At 45.1% G+C, this 27,609-nt stretch overlaps 2 protein-coding genes across 3 annotated transcripts in view; one reads left to right on the top strand and one right to left on the bottom strand.

The window, feature by feature from the left end:
- Positions 1 to 15,204, top strand: part of ArgRS (arginine--tRNA ligase-like protein) — an 82,225-nt gene extending 67,021 nt beyond the window's left edge. Inside the window, exons 12-14 of the mRNA XM_065454341.1 lie at positions 1,209 to 1,267; positions 14,284 to 14,525; positions 15,031 to 15,204. Coding sequence (XP_065310413.1) covers positions 1,209 to 1,267; positions 14,284 to 14,525; positions 15,031 to 15,140 — 411 coding nt within the window. The 3' untranslated portion in view covers positions 15,141 to 15,204. The remainder of the gene's footprint in view (positions 1 to 1,208; positions 1,268 to 14,283; positions 14,526 to 15,030) is intronic.
- Positions 15,205 to 21,040: 5,836 nt separating this feature from the next.
- Positions 21,041 to 27,609, bottom strand: part of LOC135920180 (vacuolar protein sorting-associated protein 37A-like) — a 33,712-nt gene continuing 27,143 nt past the window's right edge. For both annotated transcript variants that reach the window (XM_065454329.1, XM_065454328.1), the window contains 2 exons: positions 25,753 to 25,802; positions 21,041 to 21,482 (listed from right to left, as the gene is read on the bottom strand). In XM_065454329.1, coding sequence (XP_065310401.1) covers positions 21,408 to 21,482; positions 25,753 to 25,802 — 125 coding nt within the window. In that variant the 3' untranslated portion in view covers positions 21,041 to 21,407. The remainder of the gene's footprint in view (positions 21,483 to 25,752; positions 25,803 to 27,609) is intronic.

Raw genomic sequence — 27,609 nt, forward strand, 5'->3', positions numbered from 1 at the left:
AGTTCTAAATATAATGCCCTTAAAAAGCCTTTCACCAGGCCCAGCCAGAAATTTTGATTAGGCATTATAAGTTTTAAAAAGATGGTTTATTACTAGTGGCTCAAATAGAAGCAGTGAAATATTGTAAATTAACGGTGTGAGGAGGCCAACTGCTGATCCCACAGCAGCAGAGGCTGTCACCAGTCGGGTGTCCATCATCAACATTCTCCCACACCGAGGGCTGCCTTACTTCTCTTCTTGCTGCTACTGGCCATTTGTGCACGGCACTGTGTGAAGACACCTTGCTGGCAGACTGAGTAGCTCTTTTGAAGAGAAGCATGCCCAGGCTTTTGTTTGAATATTGAGCTGTTTTCGTAACATACACCAGTGTGATACTCCGCAGACAGATGCATTACAGTGATCTACACACCGTGCTTTGTTTGGTATACACAGACCTGGTGATGGGCCCTTAAGGAACAAAACCGAACTTTTATGAAAGGTCACTTTACCTCTTTTTTAGAACGCAGCTCTTAGGTGCCCATTTCTGCATCGAGCGTCGGTGTGCCTTATCTTCGCTCAGCGTAACCGAGCGACTGTGGAGTGCAGTGGGGAATGAAAGAAGGTGATGGCAAAGAGAGCGTGAGGAGGAAAGTGGAGGTGCAGAGTATGGCAAAAGTGTAAAGAGGAAAGCAGACGCTTGCAATAACAAAGAGAGCGCAAGGTGGGAAGTGGAGGAAGCCACCTTGAAGCACCACCAGGTGGCACTCACGTCTGCACATCAGCGGCAGCGTTGGCTGTCCAAGGGAAAGAAAAAGAAATCGAAAAGCTCACCTTCACACACAGCGTTTGCCGCAAGCATTTCCCCGTAAAGATTATGGTTTCATAAGCTGCACTGGCCGGTGAAGTGGCAACTGTGTGGCCAGTCTATATGTAGCGCCGCGGCTGTGCCAGTCGGTACGATGATAGGTGTGATGCCTCAATATACCGTGAAATGAAAACAGGTATAGAGCTGCGCTCAAATTTCGCATTGGGAGTATTGTAACCATCAGTTAATTTTTATTTATCTCTGAAATCATCAGACTATTGCTTTGATCTTGCAGTAAGCATCGGTGACACTGGCTCTGCTAAAATTTTGGAACCTGGCTTGTAAGTGAGTGTAGGTATGATAACATTACAATGAGCATTTATTTGACCTTGCCTGTACATTTTTTTTTATTTCTTTCTAATAGATGCTTGACGACCGAGGCAACACTGCTGCCTATCTCCTTTATGCTCTCACACGGATCAGGTATACAGTATTCACATTGCTCAACATTTGACAATACCACCATTGATATAGTGCGTATTGAATCTCTGCTGGATACTCACTCACTTGTTTGTTCATGAAATGTACAGATTGCTGTGACAAGAGAGTTGGTTGCACAGTTATGCTAATCAATAACTGAACAAAGCTGTTGTCCTGTAAAGAGCTGTTACACCACACACGTTTGATCTAGGATATATTGATCTAGGGGATCGCGAAATAGTTCAATATGTCAATAATATTAAATATAAAATATGTTTATCCGAAGCTTGTCTGAGATTGCTACAGGTCTCGGACAGTTTCCTGGAATCATGAAAAGTGTGAACTTGACAATTTGATTATCCAAGGTTGTGCAGAATGCACAAAAGTTAGTTTATTTTTTGCTCACAAACGTTGCAAGTCTCTTTCCTTGCGGAATGGTCTTTAGTATAGTTCTCGCTACACCAACCTTAAATGCCCGCGCGCATGGAAACGATTTTAGTGCGTTTTTATTCAAGATAAGATAGAAATGGGCACACTGGGCAAGCAAACTAGCCTGTATGGGTATGCGCCATGCCGCCATCAGTGTACTTGTACTGCGAACATGCCTGGCCGTGTGACCGTTACAATACAAACAATAAGTACACCGTATCATAATATGTCGACAACAAGCCAGACAGGCTGTTGTGTCGGGTTTCGGAAGCAGCTTCCTGTTGGAACAAGTCGTCCTTGCTTCTTGATTGCGCTAAAAAAGTCAGCACAACTCTTGGTGCTCGGACGCCTCGCGGCTAGTACGATGTCCCTTCGTACTCCGCCCTTCCCCTCCAGCAACTGCCCTCACTATGCACATGCTGTTTGTTTCGAAAGTGGCTTCCAGCTTGCAGAACATCCGGGTCCATTCTTTTTAAACAGCACCAAAAAACGCACTGACAAGAAAGACAAGCCAGTGTTAGTCCTGTTCTCTTCCTTGTCCGTGTTTTTTGGGCGCTGTTTAAAATAAATGACCCATACCAACTAGTAGCTCGCACCCCAACCCTTCCGAGTCCATTCCCATTCATGTGTAACTGTGCGAACATGAACGAAAAACGAAACGCGTTCAGCGATTCGCGGGTTTTGCGCGCCGCTGCCACAATGAGAGTCTTTCCGCGAAGTGCGGATGCGGCGGATTTGTTAAATACAAACTGCAATGTAAAGGTCCGTGCAATAAGTAGAAGTTGGGGTTGGATTCATTTTGGCCGATCGCGGTATCCTAGAATGCCATTCACAGAAAGCCTTTGTCTACAAGAAGACAAACACTGTGCTCGCGCAGCATTTTCCAGTTCCGCATCCTATGCTGGTGCCACTCAGTGAAGAGATGGAGCCCATTCCAAGCTTTCTTGTAGAATGTGTGTCGGACCAGGAGGCCTTTCACGTTCTTGAAGCAGACCAGTGCTCTTGCCAATATCTGGCGGTAAGTGGGGTACCGTACAGGCTGAACACTGCGCATGCGCGCACTTTACTGTACGGAAAGACTTTCCGTACAGCATACTAGATGTATGGTCCCTAGAATAGGCCCTAGGGGACTTACTGGACGGTAAGGTCCGTGTTTTGTGAGCCCAGCTGCACCAAGCCAAAACATAGCGAGAAACTGGCGTTGGCCACAATGTTCACGCCCTGCATGTCCGCGTCTCGTGTGTGTTTTTTATCATGGTAGGGCCAAGGCACGAGTTAACTTTAAAGCGAGAGACACCCGGTCCGATTCGGTATCCGATCCGGCCGATGCGTCGGAACGGCAGCCGGAATCAAAATGTTTTGCCATGCTGAAGTGCCGGATCAGATGCCCAGTGTGTGACAAACCAGGCAGGTTTTCATCGTCTGACGCTTCTGACAACCACACCGTTGTTTGGCCGCAGCCAATGACAGCGTGGCTGGCATATGATGTTCTCTGACGTTCCCACCACAGAGGCAGTGCCGGTGGGCCGGTTCCTCACCATCCTTTTGTTTTTTTTCTTGCCGTCTGCACTTTGTTTCCGACACGAAATAGTTACCAGTTAAGTAAAATTATCTTGAACATGTGCCTGTTCTGCAAAGCAGTGCCTAGTACACTAGTACTAAGCTACTGGTGAGATCGGGAGCCACGATGCGAGGGCATTTCACAAGAAACAGCCGATCTCAATAAGCACAAGATAAACAGCCAATCTCAATAAGTACAACAAAACATACCTAACGATTTGACCTCAGCTTGACATGAGACTTAGCGATGATGGATTTTGCCACTTGTTTCTTGCTGACAGGGTGGAGACACAGTAAGAAACGCAAATTCGGATCGAAGCGGGTGGTCGGTGCTGTATGGCTGCTGCCGTGTTGTCACTGTTAGGGTGGCTTCTCAGCAGCAGTTCGGAGTTCCACGTTATTGCGCTTGGCGAATGGTGACGCAGCAGAACGCGGAAAACAGAAGCTCAAATCTGACTCCCTGTGGGAGCCATACACAGGAACTCTAGCATGCCGGAGCATGCAGCGCCGCATGTTGGATCACACACCGAATCGTACCATGTGTCTCCTGCCATTGCCTGCTTTACTAGATGCCTGTGGAATGGCTCGCGCTTCCAGCGGAACAGGCGTGCCCTCAGTTGTGAACATGCGTCGTGAGGTGGTGCTCATGACCGACTCTATCGAGAAAGGAAAAGTGGGCAGAGATTGAGGAGCAGTTAAATAGAGAACAAATAGGGCATATGGGATTACAGAAATGCACCTTAAAGATTCAAAAGAGCCGCCAGTGATTCATTATGTTTGGTAAGGGTGTGGCAGAACTAAGTCGGAAAGAAAGGGAGGGGTAGTCGGAATGCGCATCCATCAGGGAGCCAAATGGAAAAGAGTAAATTCAAGATGTCAAGAGCACCTTTGGTTATCAGGTACAATGAGTGGGAAAAAACTTGCTTGGGTGTTACGTATTTGTGGACCGGAAATAATTGCACAGAGAAGAATAAAGGGTTAGTGGAATGCATAAGTGCTGATATTAAGGGTTTCGGGAATGATGCTGAATTTATCCGATTAGGTGACATGAATGCCCACATACAGGATTTAGATGGCTATACCGACAACAATGAGAAATCAATGCTAGGTCTTTGTGTTCAACATAACCTAGTTATCGTGAATACAGAGCCTAAGTGTGAAGGACAGATCACATGGGAAGTGGGAAACCGGCAACCGACCATTGATTACTGTCTGATGACTGAGGGAATTCATGATAAGTTGAGAGAAATGGTCATTGACGAGGAAGGGCACAGCAGCATAGGGAGTGACCATAAAAGCATCATTTTGAAAATGGGATATGTAGTTGGGAAAGAGAGCAAGGAATGCAAAATGGCCAGTCCAAACTTGAACGCTGAACAAATAACAAATATTGTCACAAGAGTTGAGGAAGAACTTGGAAAATGGCCAAGAGTGGGAATATAGCTAGCTTTTAAGTGTAATAATGACAGAAATACGGAAAGAGAAACAACATGTTCATTTGAAAAGAAAAAAGAAACCGAAAAGCTGATGGAACAGGGAGATAAGAGAAGTGATCGCCGAACGACAGAAAGCATCCTGAGAGCACAGGCAGGCAAAGAAGGCACAGGATGAAGTAGCCAGAAAATGGGAAATATACTGGGAGAAAAAATCTATGGTTCAAATACTGGTTGTAGCAAAGATAAACGTTGAAAGTGAACGTTGGTTGTCTGAAATACATGAGAAAAAGAAGGCCGCACTTATATATTTTGGAACCACATAAAATTATTAGGCAGGAAGTCAACAACAATACAACAACATATCCTAGACGAAGATGGAAACCAACAAAGGGGAAGCAGCATTAAATTACATCCGAAAAAAAAACAGCTGAATCTTTCCGAGGCAATGACGAGGCTGTATTTGAAGAAAAAAGAGAGCATGAAAGAGAACCAGATGGAAAAGGAGCCCCATCCCATACCCCTGTACACCCTGAGGCATTTACCCTCACATTAAAAAAGAAAACTGGTGCTGACAAATTTCATCTGAAAGAAAGCCGAAGAGAAAATTCCTAAGTGCATAGCCACAGGGCTAGACGAGGTTCCTGTTAGGCTGATTAATGAACTAGTACCAAAAAGTAAGGAAACCCTGGTTAAAGCAGTGGAAAAAACTTTAAAACTGTGGGGATGCGCGACCTTCGCGCCTCCCCTGATGTTTTTCCCGCATAGCGCGTCTCCTGTGGTCCCGCTTCGCCGCGCGGCCTGCGTGACGTCAGCGCGGTCGATGTGGTTGAAGCGCACTCCGAGAGATGGCGCGGGTGTTGCGTTGCTAACGCCGCGAGGTTACTTGGGCGCCGAAAGGAAGGCGCTTGCTCTCTTTGGGTTCGGGAAGCGAGCGGGACGGACATGCCGTGCCGCGCACCGACCGATGCTTCGGCGAGACCGTCTCGCGTGGCTTCCTTCGAACGCGCCGCGATTCGCGTGACTATACACGCGAACGACCAGGCGTTGGGATCCAGCATGGAGCGAACATATTCGCTCGCGAGGACGCGGTGAGTCGGGCTTCTAGATTTGTCGCGCGCCCATCGGCATGTTTTGTGGATAGCAACTCGGCTAGCAGGCATTGATGTATGAAAGGTGCAATAAATGCCCTTGTGATTGTTTGCACTACTGTGTGTTGTCGTTCCTTTGTCCCAAGAGAACGGTGTGAGAATCCCACATCAGACCCCACAAAACATAGACGAATACCAGGCAGTTGGGGACAAAGTAGTATGAATTTAATTTTCAAAGGTAAGGAGGAGAAAGATAGAATTCACTCGTATAGGCCATTGACCATTACATTGGTAATATACAGGTTAGCAATGCAGGCAATCAAATTAAAGCTGCAAGCATGGGCAGAGAATAATGCCATTTTGAGAGAACTTCAGCATGGCTTCAGAATAGGTAGGCATTTGGATGACAACTTATTTGTTCTTACTCAGCGTATTGAAATATCAAGAGTAGAAAGCAGACTGTTATATGTGGCCTTTTCAGACATTACAGGAGCATATGACAATGTAGACTGTAACAATTTGTGGGATATTCTGGAAGGGGAAGGCTTAGGTAACGATAGTCTACAGCTTTTGAGAGAGATTTACCTAGAAAATATCATTTGCGTTGAATGGGAAGGGATGAGGAGCGAGGAGAAAGTCGATATCAACAAGGGACTGAAGCAGGGATGCCCTTTATCCCCGCTGCTGTTTATGATGTATATGGTGAGGATAAAGAGGGTGCTAGAAGGAAGTAATATCGGGTTTAATCTCTCATACAGACAGGCGGGTACAGTAGTAGAGCAGCAGCTTCCAGGTTTATTTTATGCAGACGACATTGTGTTGCTAGCTAAAAAGAAAAGTGATTTGCAACGTCTGGCTAATATCTGTGGACAGGAAGATGAGAATTTAAGTTTGAAATTTATAGTTGAAAAATCAGGTGTTGGGGTATTCAATGAAAACAGTGAACAGACAGTGGCAATACAAGGCCAGGAAATACCTCGGGTAAAAGAATATAAGTACCTTGGTAAACGAAGGCAATAGATCTATGGAAACACAGCAAAAAACAATAGCAGTAAAGGGGAAGAGAAATGCAGCCATAATGCACAGAGCGCTATGGGCATACAATAGGTACGAGGTGCTCTGGGGTATGTGGAAAGGTGTAATGGTTCCAGGACTTACTTTTGGAAATGCAGTTGTTTGCTTGAAATCAGGGGTACAATCAGGACTCAATGGCAACCAAAAGCGAGTGGGATGCCTCGCATTGGGTGCCCACGGGAAGACTACAAATGAAGCTGTGCAGAGTGATATGGGCTGGACAAGTTTTCAAGTGAGGGGAGCTCATGGTAAAATTTATTATGAAGAATGACTGAGGAATATAGGAGAAAGTAAAGGAGCTGGGAGAGTGTTCAGGTATCTGTACAGGAAAAACATTGATTCACAGTGAAAGAAAAGAACTAGGAAGCTTACCAGCAAGTATGCGGCCTCTAGGGTGAGCAACACAGCAACAAAGAAGGTCAAGCGGAAAGTCAGAGAGGCTGAAATAATCTCATGGGTGGCGGCAATGGAAAAGAAACCTGCCATGAGTAACTACTTAAGAGGAAATAACGAAATCAGGAAAGATGCCATTTGTGATAACTCAAAGGGAAGCTCATTACTTTTCAAAGCGAGATCGGGATGCCTTAGAACACGCACCTATAAAGCGAGATACAAGACGGAAGAAGAAGCATGTGCTTGCTGCGGTAAAGCTAGGGAAACTATGGAGCATGTTTTATTAGAACGTGAAGACGTCTACCCAACGGTCGATTTAGGCACCACTGGCCTCCTTGAAGCCCTTGGGTTCAGCGAGAGCAGTGGAAAAGTAAACATGTCGGCAATAGGCATTAGTAAGAGGCGATTGGAGGATTGGTGGCTAGTGGAGAGGAGAAATGGGAGAGGGTCTGGCAACAGGTTTTATGCTCATGCGGCAGGCATCTAGTAAAGGAGCCAATGCTCCTGCTTAATTCACCTTCTAGAAGAGCTGTCACTGTTAGAAGAGCTGTCATACTTGCTGCCACAGCAAAGTGGCAGCAAGTATGACAGCTCTTCTAACTGGAATGTAACTTGAGCTGAACTAACTTGTGGCCATGCCCTTCGTAACAGACGAGTGATATACTCAAGCCAAATCAGAAAAAAAAAATATAAAGAAAGGCTAAAATCACCAAAAAGAAGAATGCGAAACATGGCAAGAAAAGAAGAATATTTCGGGTTGGCGTAGCCATCTAGTTACTCAGAGATTTTATTGCAATAGCTGACTATATTCTACTTATCTGCTAGTATAAAGTGTCAGAAGTGGTGCAATTTACAAGTGGTCCTTCCTTTATATATTGATTAGACAAAGACCAATGTAACAAAAAAACAAAAAAAAAGGGTTTCACGTGTTGTAGGACAAAGTGTCACAAGATGTTGCTACTGACCGTGTGACTGGCATCTACGTTTGCCGGAATCCGACATTTCTGTAAAGAATAATGTGTGTATGGACAATCTAAAGCTTTCTAGTGTTTGCCAAAGTGAGTATTTCAGGCTCAGCACATTCTTAAGCATAGGATACGTTCAATTTGCTTGCACCACTTGAACCAGTTCACAAGGTGTTGCATCCTCCCATTTGTTTCAGCAGTGCAGCAGTGGTGCCCGCTGAACCACGTCGTTCATTTCAAAAGGTGCAGGGCTGGTCCTTGATTTTTCTGCGTCCACTACAATTTCAGTGCTGACTTGGTGCAGGCGCACAGGTGTGAAGCAGCGGCGCAGCGGACACAGCACACGGGAGCAAGCACCATTCAAATTTCGCTCACGCACGTCTGATGTAGCTACACAACTGTGCTGTGTATTTATGCCTCAGAAGCCGATCATACTTGCAGTTCAGGACCTCACAAACTTACACATTCTGTGCACATTAATCTGACAACATACCACCTGCACTGTGTCTGCACCTTTGCATTCGTTTCGAGTGTCTCGCTGGGCCTGCAGCTCGGGAATCTAGCTGCACAATTTCTTAATTTCTCGTGAAACGCCGTGAGTTGGTTCACAACGGTACAGGTGAATCGAACAGACCCACAGTATTCCGTAAGGCCTGAATGTGACAATGTTGGACGTCCTTTTGCACCAGCCTGGACCCAAGGAAACTCTTATCCACGACATGGCATGTTGTACGAGCCCTACCATCTACTCCACAACTATGTCCCTTCCGAGCTTTGGCCATTATCCACACGAGCAGTGAGAAGGAAATCGCAGAAGATTTCTGCATGTACCTCTCCAGATCTACAACAGCGGTAGCTTCACTACTCAGGTGCGCTCCTACAACAGTGGACGATTGTCTTCCCATTCACGCTGCAAGAGCTACGTGCAGTGATTGCCTCTTCAAGACACTCAAGTGTGCCTGGGCCAGATGGCATTACCTATTCTACCTTGTGTCATCTAGGCCCTCAAGCGACTGAAGAGCTTCTGGCTTTATACAATCTCTTTTGATCCTCAGGAACTGTGCCTGCACTTGGAAGACAAGCAAGATCGTGGCATTATTGAAACCAGGCAAGACACCCCATGCTATGCTTTCCTACATACCTGCGGCTCTTGCCAGTTGCATAGGAAAAGCCATGGAACGCATGGTCTTGACGCACCTGGAGTGGTTTTTGGAGAAGCATAATATATATCCAGACGCAATGGCAGGTTTCCGAAAGGGTAGGTCGTCAATCGACAGCTTTATTGACTTAGTAACAACTACTGAACATCAAAAACATAGCCGTCGATTGATGGCTGCTGTCTTGATATCAAGGGTGCTTTTGACAATGTTCTACATGATGCAATTTTAAATACCCTTGAAGAACATGGCATCGGTGGTCGTATGCATCAGTGGATAGCCAGCTATCTTCAAGAGAGAACAATATTCATGATAACTCTAGACGCCGAAACAAGGAAGCATGGCGTCTATCGTGGGGTGCCTCAAGGAGGTGTACTGAGCCCAACTTTATTTAATAGAGAGTTTTAGTTTAGGGGACGCAAGCGGCTTGCATACGCAAGAAGTAGGGGCAATGATACTGCAGATGCGCAGACCGCTACGTCTACTTGCGTCCTTGGGTTGTTGGGGTTTGGGTGGCCGAAAACATCGCTGCCCCTAAGAGGTCGTGTTGCCCACGTGACTCTCGTGGTGTACGAGAACTTACGAGAAGTGAGACCAGCTGATACAAGCCGCCCGTCCCACCACACAGATGGAGAACATGGCTGCACCAGCGAGGACGTGTACGGTGTGCATTTCACGGCCGATGTGTTAAAAAAGCTGGTCGCAGAGCACACAGGCACACTGTTGACGCAATGGCGGCATGTCAAAATTTGCAGGAGGCTCTAAACAAACAGAACACAGGCTACAACAGATTATGCTGTACAAGACGCCTAACTGCAGTTTACCAAACGTATGTTTGGATTGCTTCGGCTCGGCCTCAATCATAACGTAGGTGTGTTGATAATCTTATAAATCTTTTGCCTAGTGTCGACAGACATTGTTTTTATATATATTAACTCCTTTTAATAAAAATAGTTTATTGTACTTTACTTCATGTGCTTGATTTCATACTTTAAAAAAATGATAATGCAGCAATGGTCAGACGCTGATGGCACTGCGAGCACATGCAACCTCAGTGCGGCTTGCGTTTGGGGCCGCTAACATATAATGTGTTTCTGCTTGTGTACTCAAACACAAATGCACCCAAGTGCTAGGGGCGCCAACACCTTGCGTCCCCTAATCTAAAACTCTTTAATGTTGTTCTCGTTGGACTCGTCAAAGAACTCGCAGGCACAGTCTCGGTCTCTGTGTACGCAGATGACATCTGTATATGGACCATGAGCTTAATGCGCTTGCAAGTGCAAATGAAGCTGCAGAGTGCGGTGTCAATAACGTCGACATACCTAAACAATCAAGGACTGCAGCTCTCACCGAGAAAAAGTGTAACCATGGCATTTACACGGAAGTCAATGGCCTGCTACCCCGTTATGATTGATGGGAAGATTATACCTTCGGTAACTCACTATAAGTTTCTCGTAATAGTCATCAACCGTGACATATCTTGGTCGAAGCACATCTCTGCATTAAGAAAAAAAGCTGGACAGCTTTACTCAAATCATTCGACACATGTTGGAAAATCGTGGGGGCCATCCAAATCATCTCTTCTGCAGCTCTACCAGGCACTTTTTGTTGGCTACCTCCGCTACAGTGTGCCTGTACTTTCTCGGGTTAGTACAACTGCTGTAAGCACACATGAAAGTGCTCAGGCTCGCGCACTGAGAATTCGCTTAGGGCTACCACGATGTGCGTCTACTTGGGGCACTATTGCAGAGGCATGCACGTGCCCAGCTCGAGTTTATCTGCAACATGAGCTATTGCGAATGCATCTAAGGCTACTGACTAGACACAGGAATCATCCACTCACAAACGTCACAAGCATACGGCCTGTGTCCGCCTACGCAGAAGCCGTCTTGTCGCAGCAAGACTTATTGCCGTCGGACTTCGAAACACATGACATACCAGAAGTTCCACTCTGGACGATGGCACATCCAACTGTGAGACCCTCAATCCCTGGAATAACGAAGAAGTTGAGAATGCCTTCTGCAGGGCTCAAGCATTTTACGTTATCCTACACTGCTTACATGCATGGATATACTGAACATGTTTTTGCAGATGGTTTTGTGACACAGACCTCTTCCACTGTGGCTTACATGGTACCTGGAATAGGCATCGCACAACGGTTCAAGATAGTACACAGAACGTTGTCTACAGCAGCTGAGTTGACCGGAGTTCGAGAAGCAATTCGCTGCATACTGCAACAAAGCCTCGAGAAGTGGACAGTGTTCTGTGACTCAAAACCAACACTGCAACTCGTCAGCAATTATATGAATCACAGAACCGCATGTAGTCCTCTGGTTTATGATATCTGCTTGCTGAGGCGTCTCAATCCGGGCATACCATCGTGCTGCAGTGGATTCCTAGCCATTGTGGAATAGCTGAAAATGAACAGGCTGATGCGGAAGCAAGAAAGGTGCACACTGACGGAAACATTATAGAAATTCATTTTTCCCGGTATGACATCAATGCTTTGCTCCATAACGCCATCAAAACCTCTATGGTGCGACAATTGGACAACCCCAAACATCAGCAAGAGGACCTCTATAGACTTGACGCTAGTTTACGATTCCGACTTCCATTTTGGTTGTGGAGAGGCCAGGAAACACTCATCCATCGATTATGGCTGGGTGTAGCGTACACTAACTGATACTTTCACAAGATTGGACAAGCACGAGACTCTGACTGTAGCCTCTGTCACACTCCCGAATCAATAGCTCATGTACTTTGCATGTGCCCTCAATATGCAGCTGAATGAAGAACACTTAAGTTTAGTGTTGACTGCTTGGACTCCTGCCCCTTTTCAGAAGAAAAGATTTTAGGCACGTGGAGAAGAGTTGACCACGCCAAACGTGCCATGAAGTCACTCTTGTACTTTCTATGTGAGACTGGTTTAGACAATCGCCTCTAGAACCTGTGAGACGTGCAGACAGTGCGAAATGTCTTTATGCAGTACCTTTTTTTGCCTGTATTGTGTCTACAGTGTGTATCGGCGTATTGGACAATGTTTATATAGTAGCTCATCGTACCATAATATAATCACCTGCCACCTATCTTTCCCTATATTCCTACATCCCCTTTCCCCAGTGAGGAGTAGCAGGCTAGAGACTTGCTCTCCAGACCTACCTCTCCTCCTTTCTCTTCATAAAAATCTCCTCCTTCTCCTGAATGTTAGCCACTAACATCATTATCACGTTACCGTACACATCGAGCCGCAGGCGTAACGAAAACATCTTAGGTCATCATGGTAGGTTAATACAGAATGATAATAGTGTACCATATATCACACTTAGCATACAATGATATGACACTGCTAAAACTCTCTAATAAACATTTCCGACGACACGATCGAAGTGATTGCACAGTCGGTAGGAGAAGCGCACTTTCAGGGATGCGGTGCATTCTATATAGTGAATTTGGTGGTAAACAAGAGTTCAATGTGTGCGTAGTACACCACTTTTGCATGGGATTTTCATAGGGATCTTGAACTGTTCAATATAGACAATAATACAGTATATCGAATTTAGTACATCCAGGATCGATTATGTCATCCAATGCCTGTTGTTTTAGTACAGTGGTTCCCTGTGGAAAGATTGCAGAGTAAAATAGTGCAATGTTGTGGTAGTCTTAATACTCTGTAGAATGCATCATCATATGGTCCACAAATAGGATCCTCAGTTTTTAGTGTACTAATATGCTACAATATCCAAGGTAGGGAGGGGATATGCTTGCCATTCCAAGACTATGTGCTACTGCAGGTAAATGTCTATTTCGTTCATAGTTTTAGTGTAGGTCAACAGAATTATGATGTGGGTTCACTCACATCTCCTTCTCTCCATGATGGCTGTCATACCCCCGAAGTGACGCTGTTCACTACATCAGAACTGATAAACTGAGCTGCTTGCACTTACCATGTGGCTTTGTGCTTTTGCTCATTAGTAGCACTGGCCACTATTATGCTCATCTTTTATGGGAGAGACCTACTGCTGTGAGATGAATTAACTCTACCCCTTCCCAACCCATGCCACACATGAACAGCACCATTTCTTTTTCTCTTGTTCATGTGAGATTATACTACTCGGTAATTTGAAATCTCGTAGGCAAGCCTGGTTACAATGAACACCTTCATTGCACAGAATCTGTTTGCTGTAGACTTCCTATCAGAGGTTTGTTATATAATTGAACATTCCTTCAAAACCACTATAAAGAACTGAACAAGGTGCACACAAGACACTTTATTTCCAAAAATGATGCGCACTGCACTTACTGGCAGAAATCAGTGACTTAAGTATGTGCAAGATGTGTAAACCAGATTAATCGGATACTCAAACTTGAAGCTGTTGGCATGGTTGTAGGTGAAGCCCTTAGCCATTGGTGGACAGGGTTGTGGGTTTGCTCGTTACTTTGTCAGCCTTGCCACTGGAGGCCTATTCTCCTGAAGTTGTTGCACCTCTACAACAATACTTTGCTTCATCAGTAGTGTTCTCCAAGACATCTACACCATTGTCAGGCATCCCATGTTTTGCATCAAGTCAACAAGGCCTGTACCAATGGCTTATGTCCACAAGGCTGAGCCAATGTCTCACTGTTTCATTTTCATAATTTGCTTCAGTGACGCAGCGCTAATATTAACGTATCTTGCATTGCTGAAACATGGAAGCTGCTGCCATCATGGTAGAGGCTGATCAGCCAGATTTGGCTTATTTTCTCCAACCCTTCACGGCACCAGCTACATTGTGTGCAACACAGTAACATCCTTGTGATTTATTTTTTATTCCTCCCTACTACTGAAATACTTGTAACACAACTGTACTTTTTGAGTGTAAAATTAATGTAAGCACAAAAGGTTCCAAATTGCCTCATGCATGTCGCATCACTCTGCAGGTCAATAGCACGCAATGTTGGTTTGTCCTTGGATGCGCTGAGGAATGAAGATGTGACTGTGCCTGTTGAACACCCCAAAGAGCGCAAACTGGCAAAGGCACTGCTACGCTTTCCCGAAGTGTTGGCCACGATGCTTGAAGAGCTGTACCTGCACCCACTGTGCGACTACCTGTTTGATCTGTCACAGACATTCTCGGAGTTCTATGACAACTGCTACTGCATTGAGAAGGATCGTGTGACAGGCAAGTGTCAGTGTACAGTGCCGTGGATTTCTTTCACTGAAGCATAAAAGTTGCACCTGACTGCTTATTCTGGCTATTAGTGACTATTGTGCAGGTGCGACAGAAAAAATGAAAAAGTTCTGTATGCGGTGGGTTGTCATCACACTGTTCCAGTCTCCCAGCAGCTTGCCACATTGAATTGTGCAACTCTGTGGTAGTTCATTAATGTGGTACAACAGACAGTTGAAAACATGAGCATGCTGTGAAATGTTGCCCTAGCACAAGGCTTTCCTTTGTCTATTGAAAGGTGTGCTGGTGTCACGTGTAGTGTTGAACACCACCCAAGATGCCAGGATATGATGCCATTCTGTGTTCTGTTCTACTGCATGCTGGAAACTAGTTCAAATAGTGCTAGTGAACTTGTGAACCAAGAAAATGGCGACTATGTATTTTGTTCTGTGCAGCGAGTCCTGACATGACGCTGAAGCATTTCCTTTTCTTATATTTGAGTACATTCTCTATGCAGGGAAGGTTGTCAACATTAACAAGGGACGCCTGCTACTCTGCGAGGCAACAGCAGCCATTATGACCAAGGGTTTCTTTATCCTTGGTATCAGGACTGTGGAGAAGATGTGAGGACAAGTGCGTTTTGTTATTTTTTTTTATGAAGTTCAATAAAGGCGATACACTGGCATTGAAATCTGGACTTCTGGCAGCTCGTAGCAAGCTGCATCCTTTCCCAACTGGCACTTTCATGTGGCTTATACTTGTTGCTGTTGAACTACATCAAAATAAGCAAGTATACAGCAAAAAATTGATAAACATAATTTTTCAACCAATCAGTTCGTGTAAATAGTAACACTAATGCCCATTTCTGAGCTACTGATGACATTTGTGGCTCCTTCTTGGTGCTTAAAATGGTAAGGCATACATAAGGTTAATGTAGGGACCACAATGGCCACACTGCAAGCACATAGTTTGAGGTATGATGAGCAGCATGGATAAAGTTGAAACCCTCATGCAGGTTAGGGGTTGCGAAGCAAGCAATATTGTAAAGAGATGTGTGACATTCGTGTGTGTGTTGTGTTCGCTGCAATATTTGTTGCTATTGGGTGTTGACACGCTAGGTGATAGTGGCTGCTGTGGATGTGCACGTTAGGAAGGCCAAGGAATGCATGTAGAACTTTTTCTTGTATACGTTGGGGTGTGCAAAGGTTCATTCTATTGGTGTTGCACAACACAGGCAGGCTGTACCTTCAGAAGTCCATGAATAGTGCCAGATTTGCTACCACTTTTTTGCCTATACTCCATTTCAGTAGTTCCTCACAGCACTCCGGAAGCTACAAATTTCTTTGTTAAATCAGGAGAGCAAGCGCATTCTTAAATGCATCCCCCTGCCCCTTGTCTGCTCACTTGGGAAGCCCACGAGTTTTCAGGAAGGCAATAAACACTTGTGTCTGCTGGCGCTAAGAAAAATGCCATAGCAAAAGTCATGCATTTTCAGAACGAAGCTTTATTTGCCTCTTCCTTCGACTTTTACACTGTTGCTGTCTGGCACGGCACATCGGGCTGTGGCTTACAGCATTGTAAGAATTCGGGTCGGGCATGTCAAAAGGGGTAACTGGCCCATGCCGTCATCCGACTTGTCCACGCTAAGGATGTTGTAGCGAGAAACGTGTCGTGTTCTCATCGAGAACGAGGAGTACTGGGTTTGTTTACAATATCTACATGAAGAGTAAGAACGTTACATCTCATCAGTCTAGCATGACTGAAGTGAAGCACACCGAGGAGGCAAAAAAGTTTGCTTAAACCCCCTCTGTTGTCCCTAGATCCCTAGACCAGGGAAAACTGCTGCCCCCCTTCATCCAATCGGAGCGTCCAAAATTGTCGAAGGACTCGCGTTGAGGGGGAGGGTTCACACAATCACTCCCGCACCTTTTTTCACTGAACACTCGGAAAGGAGAGGAGCTTTGTAGACTGGGATTGCCATGCTTGACTCAAGCTGGCACGTATGTCGAATGACCATGGCGGTTGCCGGAGTCTGTGAGGGAATGCCTTGATACCCTTTTCCAGGAGTTTTCTTTCTCCCATTGGTCCATGAAGGCGGCAGTGAACGAACGAACAATACTTGGTCCGTCAAACGTGTCTCGCCTTGCTGGTGCCGCAGGCCTGTCCGAGGCGGATGCATTGCCAGGTTCCCAAAGCAATTCGTCAGTGGGGCGAGAGAGTCTAGAAGGTCACTACCCCCACTGGCCTATTGTAACAGCATGCATATATACATGGCAGAAGTGCGGTAGAGAGTGAAGGCGACGCAAGAAACTCATTTAAGCCTTTTCATTACGTCACCACAATGCCATCTGGAGCTACCCCCCCCCCCCCCCCGAGTGTTGCCACAATACTCTCTCAACTGCTATGGTTGTGTCAGCACCCCAAAAAAAGCATTGCAGAAGCTGCAGTGCTTATCTTTGTACCAACATGCTATAGTCCAGAGAGGAGGTAAAGAGAGAAAATCTGATGCAAGAAAGCAAGGAAATGCTACTAGACAGAGCAGCAGTTGCAGGCAAATTGGATTAATTCAAATTCAAGGTACGATACGTTTCTGATATTTCAAAAAGATAAGCCATTCAAGTTTGTAAAGCTGACATTGACGCAGGGTGTGTAGATGCAAGGCCGCGTAAAGCACCACAGCGTCTGGATGACACTACGGAAGCTGGCCGCCCATGAAATGAATACTTCTGTACCTGCCGCAGTAGCTTTGTGGCTATGGCATTACTTGAGGTCGTGGGTTCAATCATGATCCGGCAGCTGCATTTCAATGGGCGAAGTGCAAAACCACTTGTGTACTTAGATTTATATACACGTTGAATAGTCCCGCGTGGCCAAAATTAATATGGCCACGTGGGACTACCCTTTATTATGTCTCTCATAATCAGATTTTCGATTTGGCATGTAAGGGATCATCGTGGAAGAAGTTTAGCACTTCTGCCAAGATGCAAGGCGCCATGTGAGGCAGTTACAGTGCTAACCTTCTTGCAGGCTATGAAAAATGGTGCACTACAATGCCTCAAGCAAACAGGTCTCGCTGCGTGTTCTGTGTACTACGTAGACAAACGCAAGTGGTGCACGCAAGGTAATGTTTAGCATCAATTCGCGGTTCTTGTATTGCACTGAACGCTGAAGAACTTAAATGTTAGCCATCCACCTCACTGCCAATTATTGTCAATGCAAATAGCACAGAAAGCTTCGCTTATATAGATTTCCACGGTGCGTGGGATATCTGCATAATTTTTTCTTCCTATTTTCTCATGTCCATTGCGTCTACGAACATTGGGCAACTGTGCCATGAGATCAGATGCAGCGATAGGAGTGGTGTAAATTTCACTTTCCGAACCAGCAGTTTGTGATGGCAACATATTTGTGCGGTAACATATGTACTCATGGTACACACCAGAAGCATGCACTTCACAGTGGTGGACAAATGGACAGTCCAATGATAGCTTTCTACATAAGCATTGCTGACAGTCATCGGCCTAGCACTACGTGAAAACCGAACGCTGGGCATCTCTGTTTACACATTCCAGTGGTGGAACAGCCATTTGACCTTTTGCAGGTCCTGGCGCAGGCAAAAAGCCGATTTAGTGCAGCAGCAAGCACTTAATTTTGATGCAGGGTCCAACGCACGTGTCCTTACCATATACCATGCAAATATTAACTAATATAGTCGATATCTTGTGGAGACTGGTTTGTGCGAGGCTTACCCTGCAAGTGCGGTCAGAAAAGGAGGTAACGCTCCTCCACACCACGACGCACAAAGGGCGCAACGGCCAGGTTCGTCGACACGGCACAGATAAAGCACCACAGAGAGATAGTCAACAAACGCATGTTTATTAACCCAGGATGCAACACAGTGTGACAGTAATGGCTTGTGGGCAAAGGCTCACCGCAACACCTATTGATTGCACACGCCTGCAAAGAACACGACATCATGCAATGTACTCATGTCATGCCATGCACACCTGCGGCCACAAAATATTACGGACCATGAAGCCTAAGAAAAGGCTGAATATCTCCACAATCTTGCAACGTAGCCTGGTAATAACATTTTGGTCCTCGACTAGAATATGCTATCAACATTGCCGAATACAATTTTACTGGCTACTACTACAGGTGCTGCTCGGGAATTGAACGTTTCCCGATATCTCGTTGTTCATAAACTTTTGTGGCCGGGTGTACATTAGGAAATTTTCAAATAGGGGCCACAGAGGTTTTGTGGCCGCAAATAGCGTCAGCGCCACTGCACATGCACGACCCGCAAATATGGTTTTGCGTTTGTGTCGGCGACTGCAGCGACACAAACTCAATGTAGCGGCTCTTCTACAAAGCCTCACTATCACCCATAGACATCAAAATAGTTTACCTTTAATCCTAGAATGCGACGCCCTCCTTTGGCAAACTCCGCACTACCACGCGGGTTCAGTGAACATCAAAAGAATGTGCCAGCAAGACGGTACAGTGGCACTACATTATATGTCCGTCAAAGAAAAATGCTCGAATGACGAACCGGACAACTCGGATGGGCCCATAGAGTTCCAGAGTCCTACGAACGGGCCTTTGCTTCTTTCTATGATGATGATGATGATAGCGTGCTGTCTGTTTTGATTACAGCATTTTTTAGCAGGGTAAAGTTGTAGGCCAGTTGGCGAGACATTGTGAATAAGACCGCCTCAGACAGGACGTAGGGAGATGACACAGTTGCAATTTTGCTTGCTGCGTAGCATCGACAGAAGATGGGTTTGGCGTCTATGCATGCTTTGGCACAGGCTCGGCCCAATTTTCTGCTAAAATGCAGTTTTGGCATAGGATGGTGCAAAGGGTCGCTCTCGGCGCAGTTTGGCACAATTGGCGCAGCTATTCCCCCACTGACTTTCCTTGTGAACGTGTGTAGCTGTGCATGCACGAAGTGTAAATGCCAAACTTTACGTGATGAGGGACCGCTGGACGACTCTGTTTGCACTTCGCTTGTGAACGTGCGCAGCTGCTGCAGGGGATCTGGGCTTGCTCCTCACTAGTGAACCTAAGCACTTGCCGTCACCGAGAAGGATGGTTATGGAGACAAAGGAAGCAAAGGATTCGGAAGGAGTGCTCGGCCAGCGTGTAACACATGGCATGGTGGCACCATCCCCCGATCCCTCTCGTAACATCCACTTGTACAGGTGTGCGGTCACTGGCATTCGTAAGTGCAGCTGCTCTTTAATTACAGAGTTTGTGCTTCTACCCTTACCGTACTCCTTCCACATTGTTCAAAGCAAGTTCTTACCAACTGCTTTGTTCCTTTCGTGTAAAAGAGCAGCTTGGAACAATACAGCATAGGAGAGTCTCTGGGTGCCATTTTCGCAAAAGATGAAGCACTACCCGGGAGGGAGCCCTCCGCGATGCTGTGGCTGTGTTGACTACACATTAATTGATCCAGTGGCAAAGCAATTAACTGTTTGTACTTTTAAATGCACATTAATGTTTACACAGCAGTGTTGCACAGATTTTTTTTTGTTCTTTGTACATTATCACTTGAACAAGTGGAGCACTGCATTTCCAGTATCATAGAACCTCAATAAATATTTTATTAAAAAAGGTACCAAAATCATGCAAAAAGCTGCAGCTGCGACTCGTAAATAAGATTCTAAGTACATAAACACCTGTTGATGGGACCGCTTGTCAAGGCAATTTAGTGAAGTAAAGAGTTCCGAACTACAGCACATCTTGCTGTGCAAGAATCTGTGCTCACAGGGCCTTGCTGCTTTGGTTCTGCTGCAAGGGATTACTGAACTGGAGTATAGATGTCAGCACCACCATCTACAGTACAACTTGCCGAGACCTACAGCAAACAAAGCATCCACAGCTGCCAGGCAGTTTTTACTGTTTGTGGCCAAGTATAAATTGGCAATGAAAAATAGCTGTTCCAATAAACTGCCTCCCTCACGAGCATTTATAACAGCACACTAACAGTCACATGCACGCAAGTAAAGCAGACAACCAAATAGCACAGTGTGCTCCAATGTGTGTGATATGTGCACCCCTGTTGCACCAATCAGCCTTTTCCATGACTTAAGAGTGCTTACCTGAAGTGACCAGCATGGAAAACTATTCCACTGAAATGTGATGCATGCGCTTGGGGCAACGAAAGATGTGACCCAGGGTGGTGTCCTCGCACACCATCATTACATTTTCCACAATTCTTAGAGCCATGAAACTAGGACATCCATTACCGAATACTTGTAGTGTGGGAAACGTTAGATTTCATGCTATACTTCAACTTTACAAATTATTAGAAATGGAGCAATGGTAAAAACAAAAAAGTTCCATAAGTTGGAATGGAATTCCTGCCTCTACAGAACCAGAAAGTCTCAATATTTACTGACATGTCCCTATAGCTCATAACGCTGGAAACACAGTACGTATTAGGCATTGTGACTTACCTGTTAGCATACAATAAGTAGAACAACAAATTCCCTTATCACTAATGGTACTTCCAACCAAACTGCAAAACAGCATTTGTTTTATTGTTTGCCAGAGAGTTGTAAAAAAAAAAAGAAGAAAGAGCTGTATGGTTCACTTCTCTAGGTAAAACACCTGGGGCACTTCCTCTTCATATTTCACAGCATCGTCTTCTGTCATTAGCCGCTGCTTTGCATTTATAAATAAGTATTATTTGTCTAAGTATATGTACACGAGTTAATTTGCTTGATATAAAAAAAGGCCGCTCTTCTCGTCCACTGAGTGCAAAAAGGGACAGGCTCCCAGGAGCCTACATATATGTACACTGATGAGTGTCACATGTGCAGCATGATAACAGTGCACATCCAGGTCAGCTGACGAGGCATGTGGACATCTTTGTTCGCATCTTCATCAGAAACCGTGCCTATGCAGCTCTTGGAGCTGGGCGTGCAGCTTCTCTTCCTTCACTCGCCGAACGTGACCCAACTGGAAAGAAAAATGCAGGCGCATACACTTCACACATAGTCTCACTCTAATAAGCATCTCATATACCACGGCAAAATACAGTAAACCCTCGTTGCAACATAATCATGTTACGCAAATTAATGCTTCACTATGTATAAAGTTTCACTCTCGGTCCCTGACTAAATATGCATGCATTTGGTCTGGAATCACAACCCACTGCAAAACAAAGGCCCAAAGATCTCCATTTACCCATGTCTTGTGTGTTGTCAGAACCCTACCTAGGTCATTGGTTCGGCTCACACTGGTGCCAAATTGTTTTATGCGAAGCATATTACGAGGGCTCAACCCAGCTCCTCAGGCGCGGCGGTGACCATGAAATCACGTGACACCGTGACGTCACGACAGAGGAGAAGTGGCTTTGGCTCAACTCTTGCAAGACGGGCTGGGTGGGAATCGAACCAGGGTCTCCGGAGTGTGGGACGGAGACGCTACCACTGAGCCACGAGTACAACACTTCAAAGCGGTACAAAAGCGCCTCTAGTGAATGCGGTGTTGCCTTAGAAACGCGCTGTTTCTAAGGCGTGCGTCTCTTGCTCAGGCGCACATTTCGTTGCCGCGCCGAACGCTGCTTTGCTCGACGCTCACCGCGTCCAATGCAGGGCGCGTAGTCGCTGCCCTGTAGCCCATTGTCTTACACCCCTTGGCGGGTCGACGGGAACGCTGTCGCGTTCCACTCTTGAAGGCGAAGAAGTAATGCATGAGTTGTTTCTTCGTCTAGCCGAACCAAATATAGCCAAGCAACAGCAGTTCACCAGGCTAAACAGTGGTTCAACAACTAAAATAAAGGCTAGTATGCTTCGCATCCTGGGCTTAACCTTACCTAAGCCACAGCCATTTTTTAGTCTTTTCATCCACTTTCATTTCCCTTTATCAGTTATAAATTTAAATTAAGAGCAGCAAGTAATTTTTCCTATGCTTTCCTTGGCGCTTTGTTATCTCTTAGGTTCATAGTGTTGAGACTAACAAAAATCGAGCCTCAGTTCCCCCCCTTCTCGTTCCTGTCTATAATGGTAATGCGACCTGATCCTGTGCCATTTTGACTGAGTTTCCCTCTCGGCACTCATTCTGTTGCCCTGGCATAAACTAGTACAGTCTGCTCTATGCATTACATAACCTGCTCAACTCCACTTCTGCCTCATAATGTTCAATAAGAATATACGCTACACCAGCTTGCTCTCTAATCCATGCTGCCATATTGCTTACCTTACACCCGCCATTTTCTAATTCATTGCTCGTTCTTAGTTTTTCCTCAAATTTCCTTGTAAGCACTAAACAGCAAAGCACTAAAAAATTTCCTGTAAGCACTAAACAAGGATACAACACGTTTTACCCTAACAATGACAGACAGCAACAATACTCCATTGCAGTGAAATCCACTTTTTGTCTGGTTTCTCTGTAGATGGCATCCCTTCCGATTTATTCTAGATTAAACAAGTAATGCAACCAAACATGGTAATAAAATGCATGCACTGTGACGTGTCACCTTTCTTAGTGCAAAAAAAGGCAAAAGAATCATGTACAGTCAAACCTCAGCATAAATAACTAGTAAATATTACAACATATAACTTGTAATTACTCTACACATTCACATGTATTTAAAACCTCATTTTAACAGACCAGATGGTTCCTGTATATGAATATAAAGAAAATTTTTAGTTCATGATAATTTAGTGACAATTTTGTGCTAATTAGGTTGAAATCTAGTGCTGCGTGCTGCTGCTAGCAACTGGTCTTTCAGCAGTTCAAAACTCCTGCGAGCTGTTGCCTACTAGGCAACATGCCAAACTAGCATGCACTCTCCTGGACATAATGCACACAGCACACCATGCTTTAGTCAACAGTCATGTACTATTGGTTACACCAAAATGAAATACATGCAGCAGAGCGTATAACTTGCTTGCGTTAGCTTCAATACATGCTATGCCATCTACTAACCGCAGTTACAATAAACTGATATGGTGTTGGGCTGCTGAGCACGAGGTCGCAGGATCGAATCCCGGCCACGGCGGCCGCATTTCGACGACGGCGAAATGCAAAAACACCCGTGTACTTAGATTTAGGTGCACGTTAAAGAACCCCAGGTAGTCGAAATTTGCGGAGTCCTCCACTACGGCGTGCCTCATAATCAGAAAGTGGTTTTGGCACGTGAAATCCCATAATTTAATTTTTTTTTTTTCAACAAACTGCTTGCTCTACATGTGCAGTCAAGCATTTTTCTGCCATTCTGGGACCATATTTTATAACGATTCATATCTGCTTTCATTCTTTTTCTCCCTTCGCCACTGGCTCAAGCAAAGCTGTGGCGATTAATGACGAAAATAAAAGAAAATGGAATGAATTGTTACATAATAAGAACTCAGTGGTCGATCAACTTATCAGCATCTCAGATTTCGTACAATGGTCGTTCTGTGCAATGGCCGCTGCTGGATGCCAGGATACAAAAAAGGTATTTCTTCTAGTTTCTTTGTTGCTGTTGTTTAAAAGCACCTGCTTTTGTACAGTGATAATCTTTTTATGAAATCAAAGGCTTGCAGCGCTTCACCGGCACAATCACAAAATGCTGTGAGGCCTGCTATGCTACTATACATCTGTGTGCGCAATGATGGTGAAGATGGATTAGTGTAGACATTGGATTAGTGTAGTGTGAAGATGGATTAGCGTAGATAGTGGTCTGCATTAAAGCAAGTATAGTTACTTATGATGTGATAGAAGACACTCTTTCGTATTCTGCACACAGACTGAAAAGCCAAAGAGTGACAATGCACAGACGTTCTATGAAGACCACGCGTAGCTGACAAGCGGCTGGAGCAAAGGGCTTCTCCATCACATAGGCAACACCTGCGCGCCTGCCGAGCCAGTATGCTGCTGCCACATTTAAAAAAATTTTTTCCTCCATTTCTTGTTTGTTTGATCGCTCCACGTTTCCTCCTCCGCATCGCCCTCATCACTCTCCCCTCCAATGCACCTCATCGAGAAGTGTGCTCGCTGCCTTGCCTGTCTGCGAGATTTTCCAACAGTATTGTAACCGGTACTTCATCTCGCGCGGCTGCACTATAAGCGGTATGCATATAAATTGAGTTCTATGGTAAGATCGCTGGGGCAATGGAGTGCACATATACACAGTTTATTGTTGTTCCCATGGCATGAATTGGCACAGCAAGCTGTCAAGGGTCATCAAAGTTGGAGGCATCCTGCTTGCATTACTTTCGAATTGACCTGATCGCAATTTTTCTCTTACCAGCATCTGCGGTATGCTCATAAAAAACGGAGCATATAGAAATGGTATTTTTGTCCAATGTGACTTAATTATAACGAGGTTCAACAGTAAATATATAAATGGCCTGCATATTTCAGTGTTCGGACTTTTTGTTTAAAGAAATCTGTAACAAGCATGTGACACCCCCTCGGACATAATCTTTGTTGGCCTGCCAGGCTCGGTGGCCTTCCATGCTTGGTAGGCACCCTTGGACACCACACCCAATAAACACCGACGAGCACAGCAGCTCGGCGTACAGTCATTGTTCATCACCACCACGCTGCGAAGCATCTGTCTAACAGAGGGTGCCTCGAGTCCTCCCTCGTTCACGAACCCGGGTGGATCGTGACAAAATCGAGAGCTAAATGGCCATGCAGACAGAGATTCAAAACATGCCACACTGGATAATTTTTTTGGTAAAGAATATTGTTGTAAAATGAGGTAATAAGGATGCATTACAACCTAATATTTCTTAATAATGAAAAAAAAAAGAATCATTATGTTGCATTGCGAATAGTTAGATAAACCATGCTCAGTGTCAAGGTACACTGTAATTTGATAATACAGCTCTTGACAGCTGTGAGGATGTTACCTCTTCTCCTGGATTCCGCCCCCCCCCCCCTTCAGAGTGCTAAGTCCAAAATTTCATTTGAAAGTTCAAAACCTGTAGCACATCCTATTTTATTTAGTGAAATTGAAGGCATTGATCATTGCTGCTTATCAACTGTATCCGAAGATGACCGCCAGATAGTTTAGATTATAATTCTTTAGCATGGCAAACTGGGTTGAGTACGTAACATTCTAACATTAGCAATGCACAAGAAACCAGACTCTACAGGAACCCTTCTCAAGCAGCCATAGTGTGGGGTATGCGGGTTTAAAGAAACAAACCTTGCTGGTTACTTTTCTTTACCAGTGTAGGCTAAAGTTAGCTCAAGAAAATGAATGGCTGTCATAAGACACAAAGCTACTCACCATTCTTACTTCCATGAACTTCGAAAGGAACAGATCTGTGCTTAGTTTTCCTGGAAAAGAATAGACAAGTGTGTTCTACAAGTCTGTATACACACACATGACAGTCAAAGCATTGCTGGCACTCTAATGGATGAATAAAGCAGCAGCAGACACTTGCAGTTAAATGACAGTTGCTGTGAACAGCTTTCCAGCTACATACTGCCAATGTGAAGATATCATCAACACAGCATGAAACAGTATTTTTCATCGCTGACTGTCAAATTCAACAACTTAGATTTTTTTTTCTCATTCAAATTTGCATTCAAATTTGCGATAATGCAGAATAGAGTAGAACCTCGTTGATACGTTGCCGTTACGTATGTTTTCTCAGCACAATTGAGAAAAAAAAAAAAATTACCCAATAGAGTTAGGCTAATTTTTTACTGATTCATATGTTCTCGGAAAACAGAGTTTTTCGGCACCAACATTCAGTACGTCGCCAAATTGTGATCATATGTTACGTTTTCACGCCGCTAGATCCCATGTAAACAAGAAAATGCGTGACGCATACATGATTGAGAACGGTGTATAGCTGCCCACCACAGCAGCTACACCACAATACTCGCACACCCATCTCATGTGAAAACGCGGCGTGCACTCAGTTTCTCATTTCGGTACCAGCAAATCTTCTTCGAGGTCGTCGCATGCGGCATTCACAGCTACCACCACCAATCCTATTGCGATAAGCACCTTCGCCTATTTGTTTCATAGCGCATGGTGCCGTTGGAAGCGAAGCGCACGCCTTTAATAGGGGATGACCAAAATGCGCCATGGTTCCCTGCTGCAGACTGCGTTCGAATACGTTTTCCGGCCGCAGATCCCATGCGAACAAGAATAGGCGCGAGGTGTACGCAATCGAGAACAGTATATAGCTGCCCGTCTCATGTGAAAACGATGGCGGGCACAATTTCTTATTCCGGTACCAGCATATCCCTGCCCGGGTACGTCGCACACCGCATTCACAGCTATCGCCGCCCAACCTACTGCAATAAGCACCGTCACTGATCTATTTTACAGCGCGTCGTGCATAGTACCATTGATATCATACTGCACACATTTAGCAGGCAATAACCCAAATGCGCCGCTGTTCCCTGCTGCAGGCAGCACGATGTGGCCATCACGTTTCACTTCGGCGGTATCCGGCAACGCCCACCAGCTAGTTTCACTTCGGTTTCCCGCCGCTCTCTTAAAATACCACGCAGGAAAACAACAAAAGGCATCTCGGGCTGTCGGAGCACCACCAGCTTGACGCGCGTCGGCGTCTTGTGCCGCAGTGATCCCCGCGACACTTCGTATTATGTAGATGTCACAATAGTTGAGTCTGTCGATTCTTTTTTTTAGCTACTTCGGATCATACGTTTTCTCGATTAGTTCTTTCCAAAACGTATGAACAAGTTTCTACTGTGTTTTGCAGCCCCTTTCTTGTAAGCAAAATTCATCAGTTGCTGTACTTATTTGCATAAAAGATCGCATTTCAATATAATGAAGTTTCGCTATAACAAAGCAAAGTGCTGATTTTATTGACTTCATTATACGTATCAAGGTTTAACTGCACTTACTGTATCTTCTGATAACATACCTGTATGTATTAACATAGCAAAACACTATATTACATGCTGATCTAGCATAACTAGAACCGTATGCAAGTGCCAGATGCATCTTCAAGGTGTCTTGGCTTTCCTAAAAAATATGCCAACACAGGGCCCCATGCCTACCATGCCGCCACTTAAGTTAAATGCAAGAATGGCTACCAAGCTACTGACATCTCGTGCAATTGACAGGAGGCAGAGAAGCACTACAGCAACAATGCAAGTGGCT

Source organism: Dermacentor albipictus, chromosome 3, assembly GCF_038994185.2.
Source record: "Dermacentor albipictus isolate Rhodes 1998 colony chromosome 3, USDA_Dalb.pri_finalv2, whole genome shotgun sequence".
NCBI classification, from domain to species: domain Eukaryota; kingdom Metazoa; phylum Arthropoda; class Arachnida; order Ixodida; family Ixodidae; genus Dermacentor; species Dermacentor albipictus.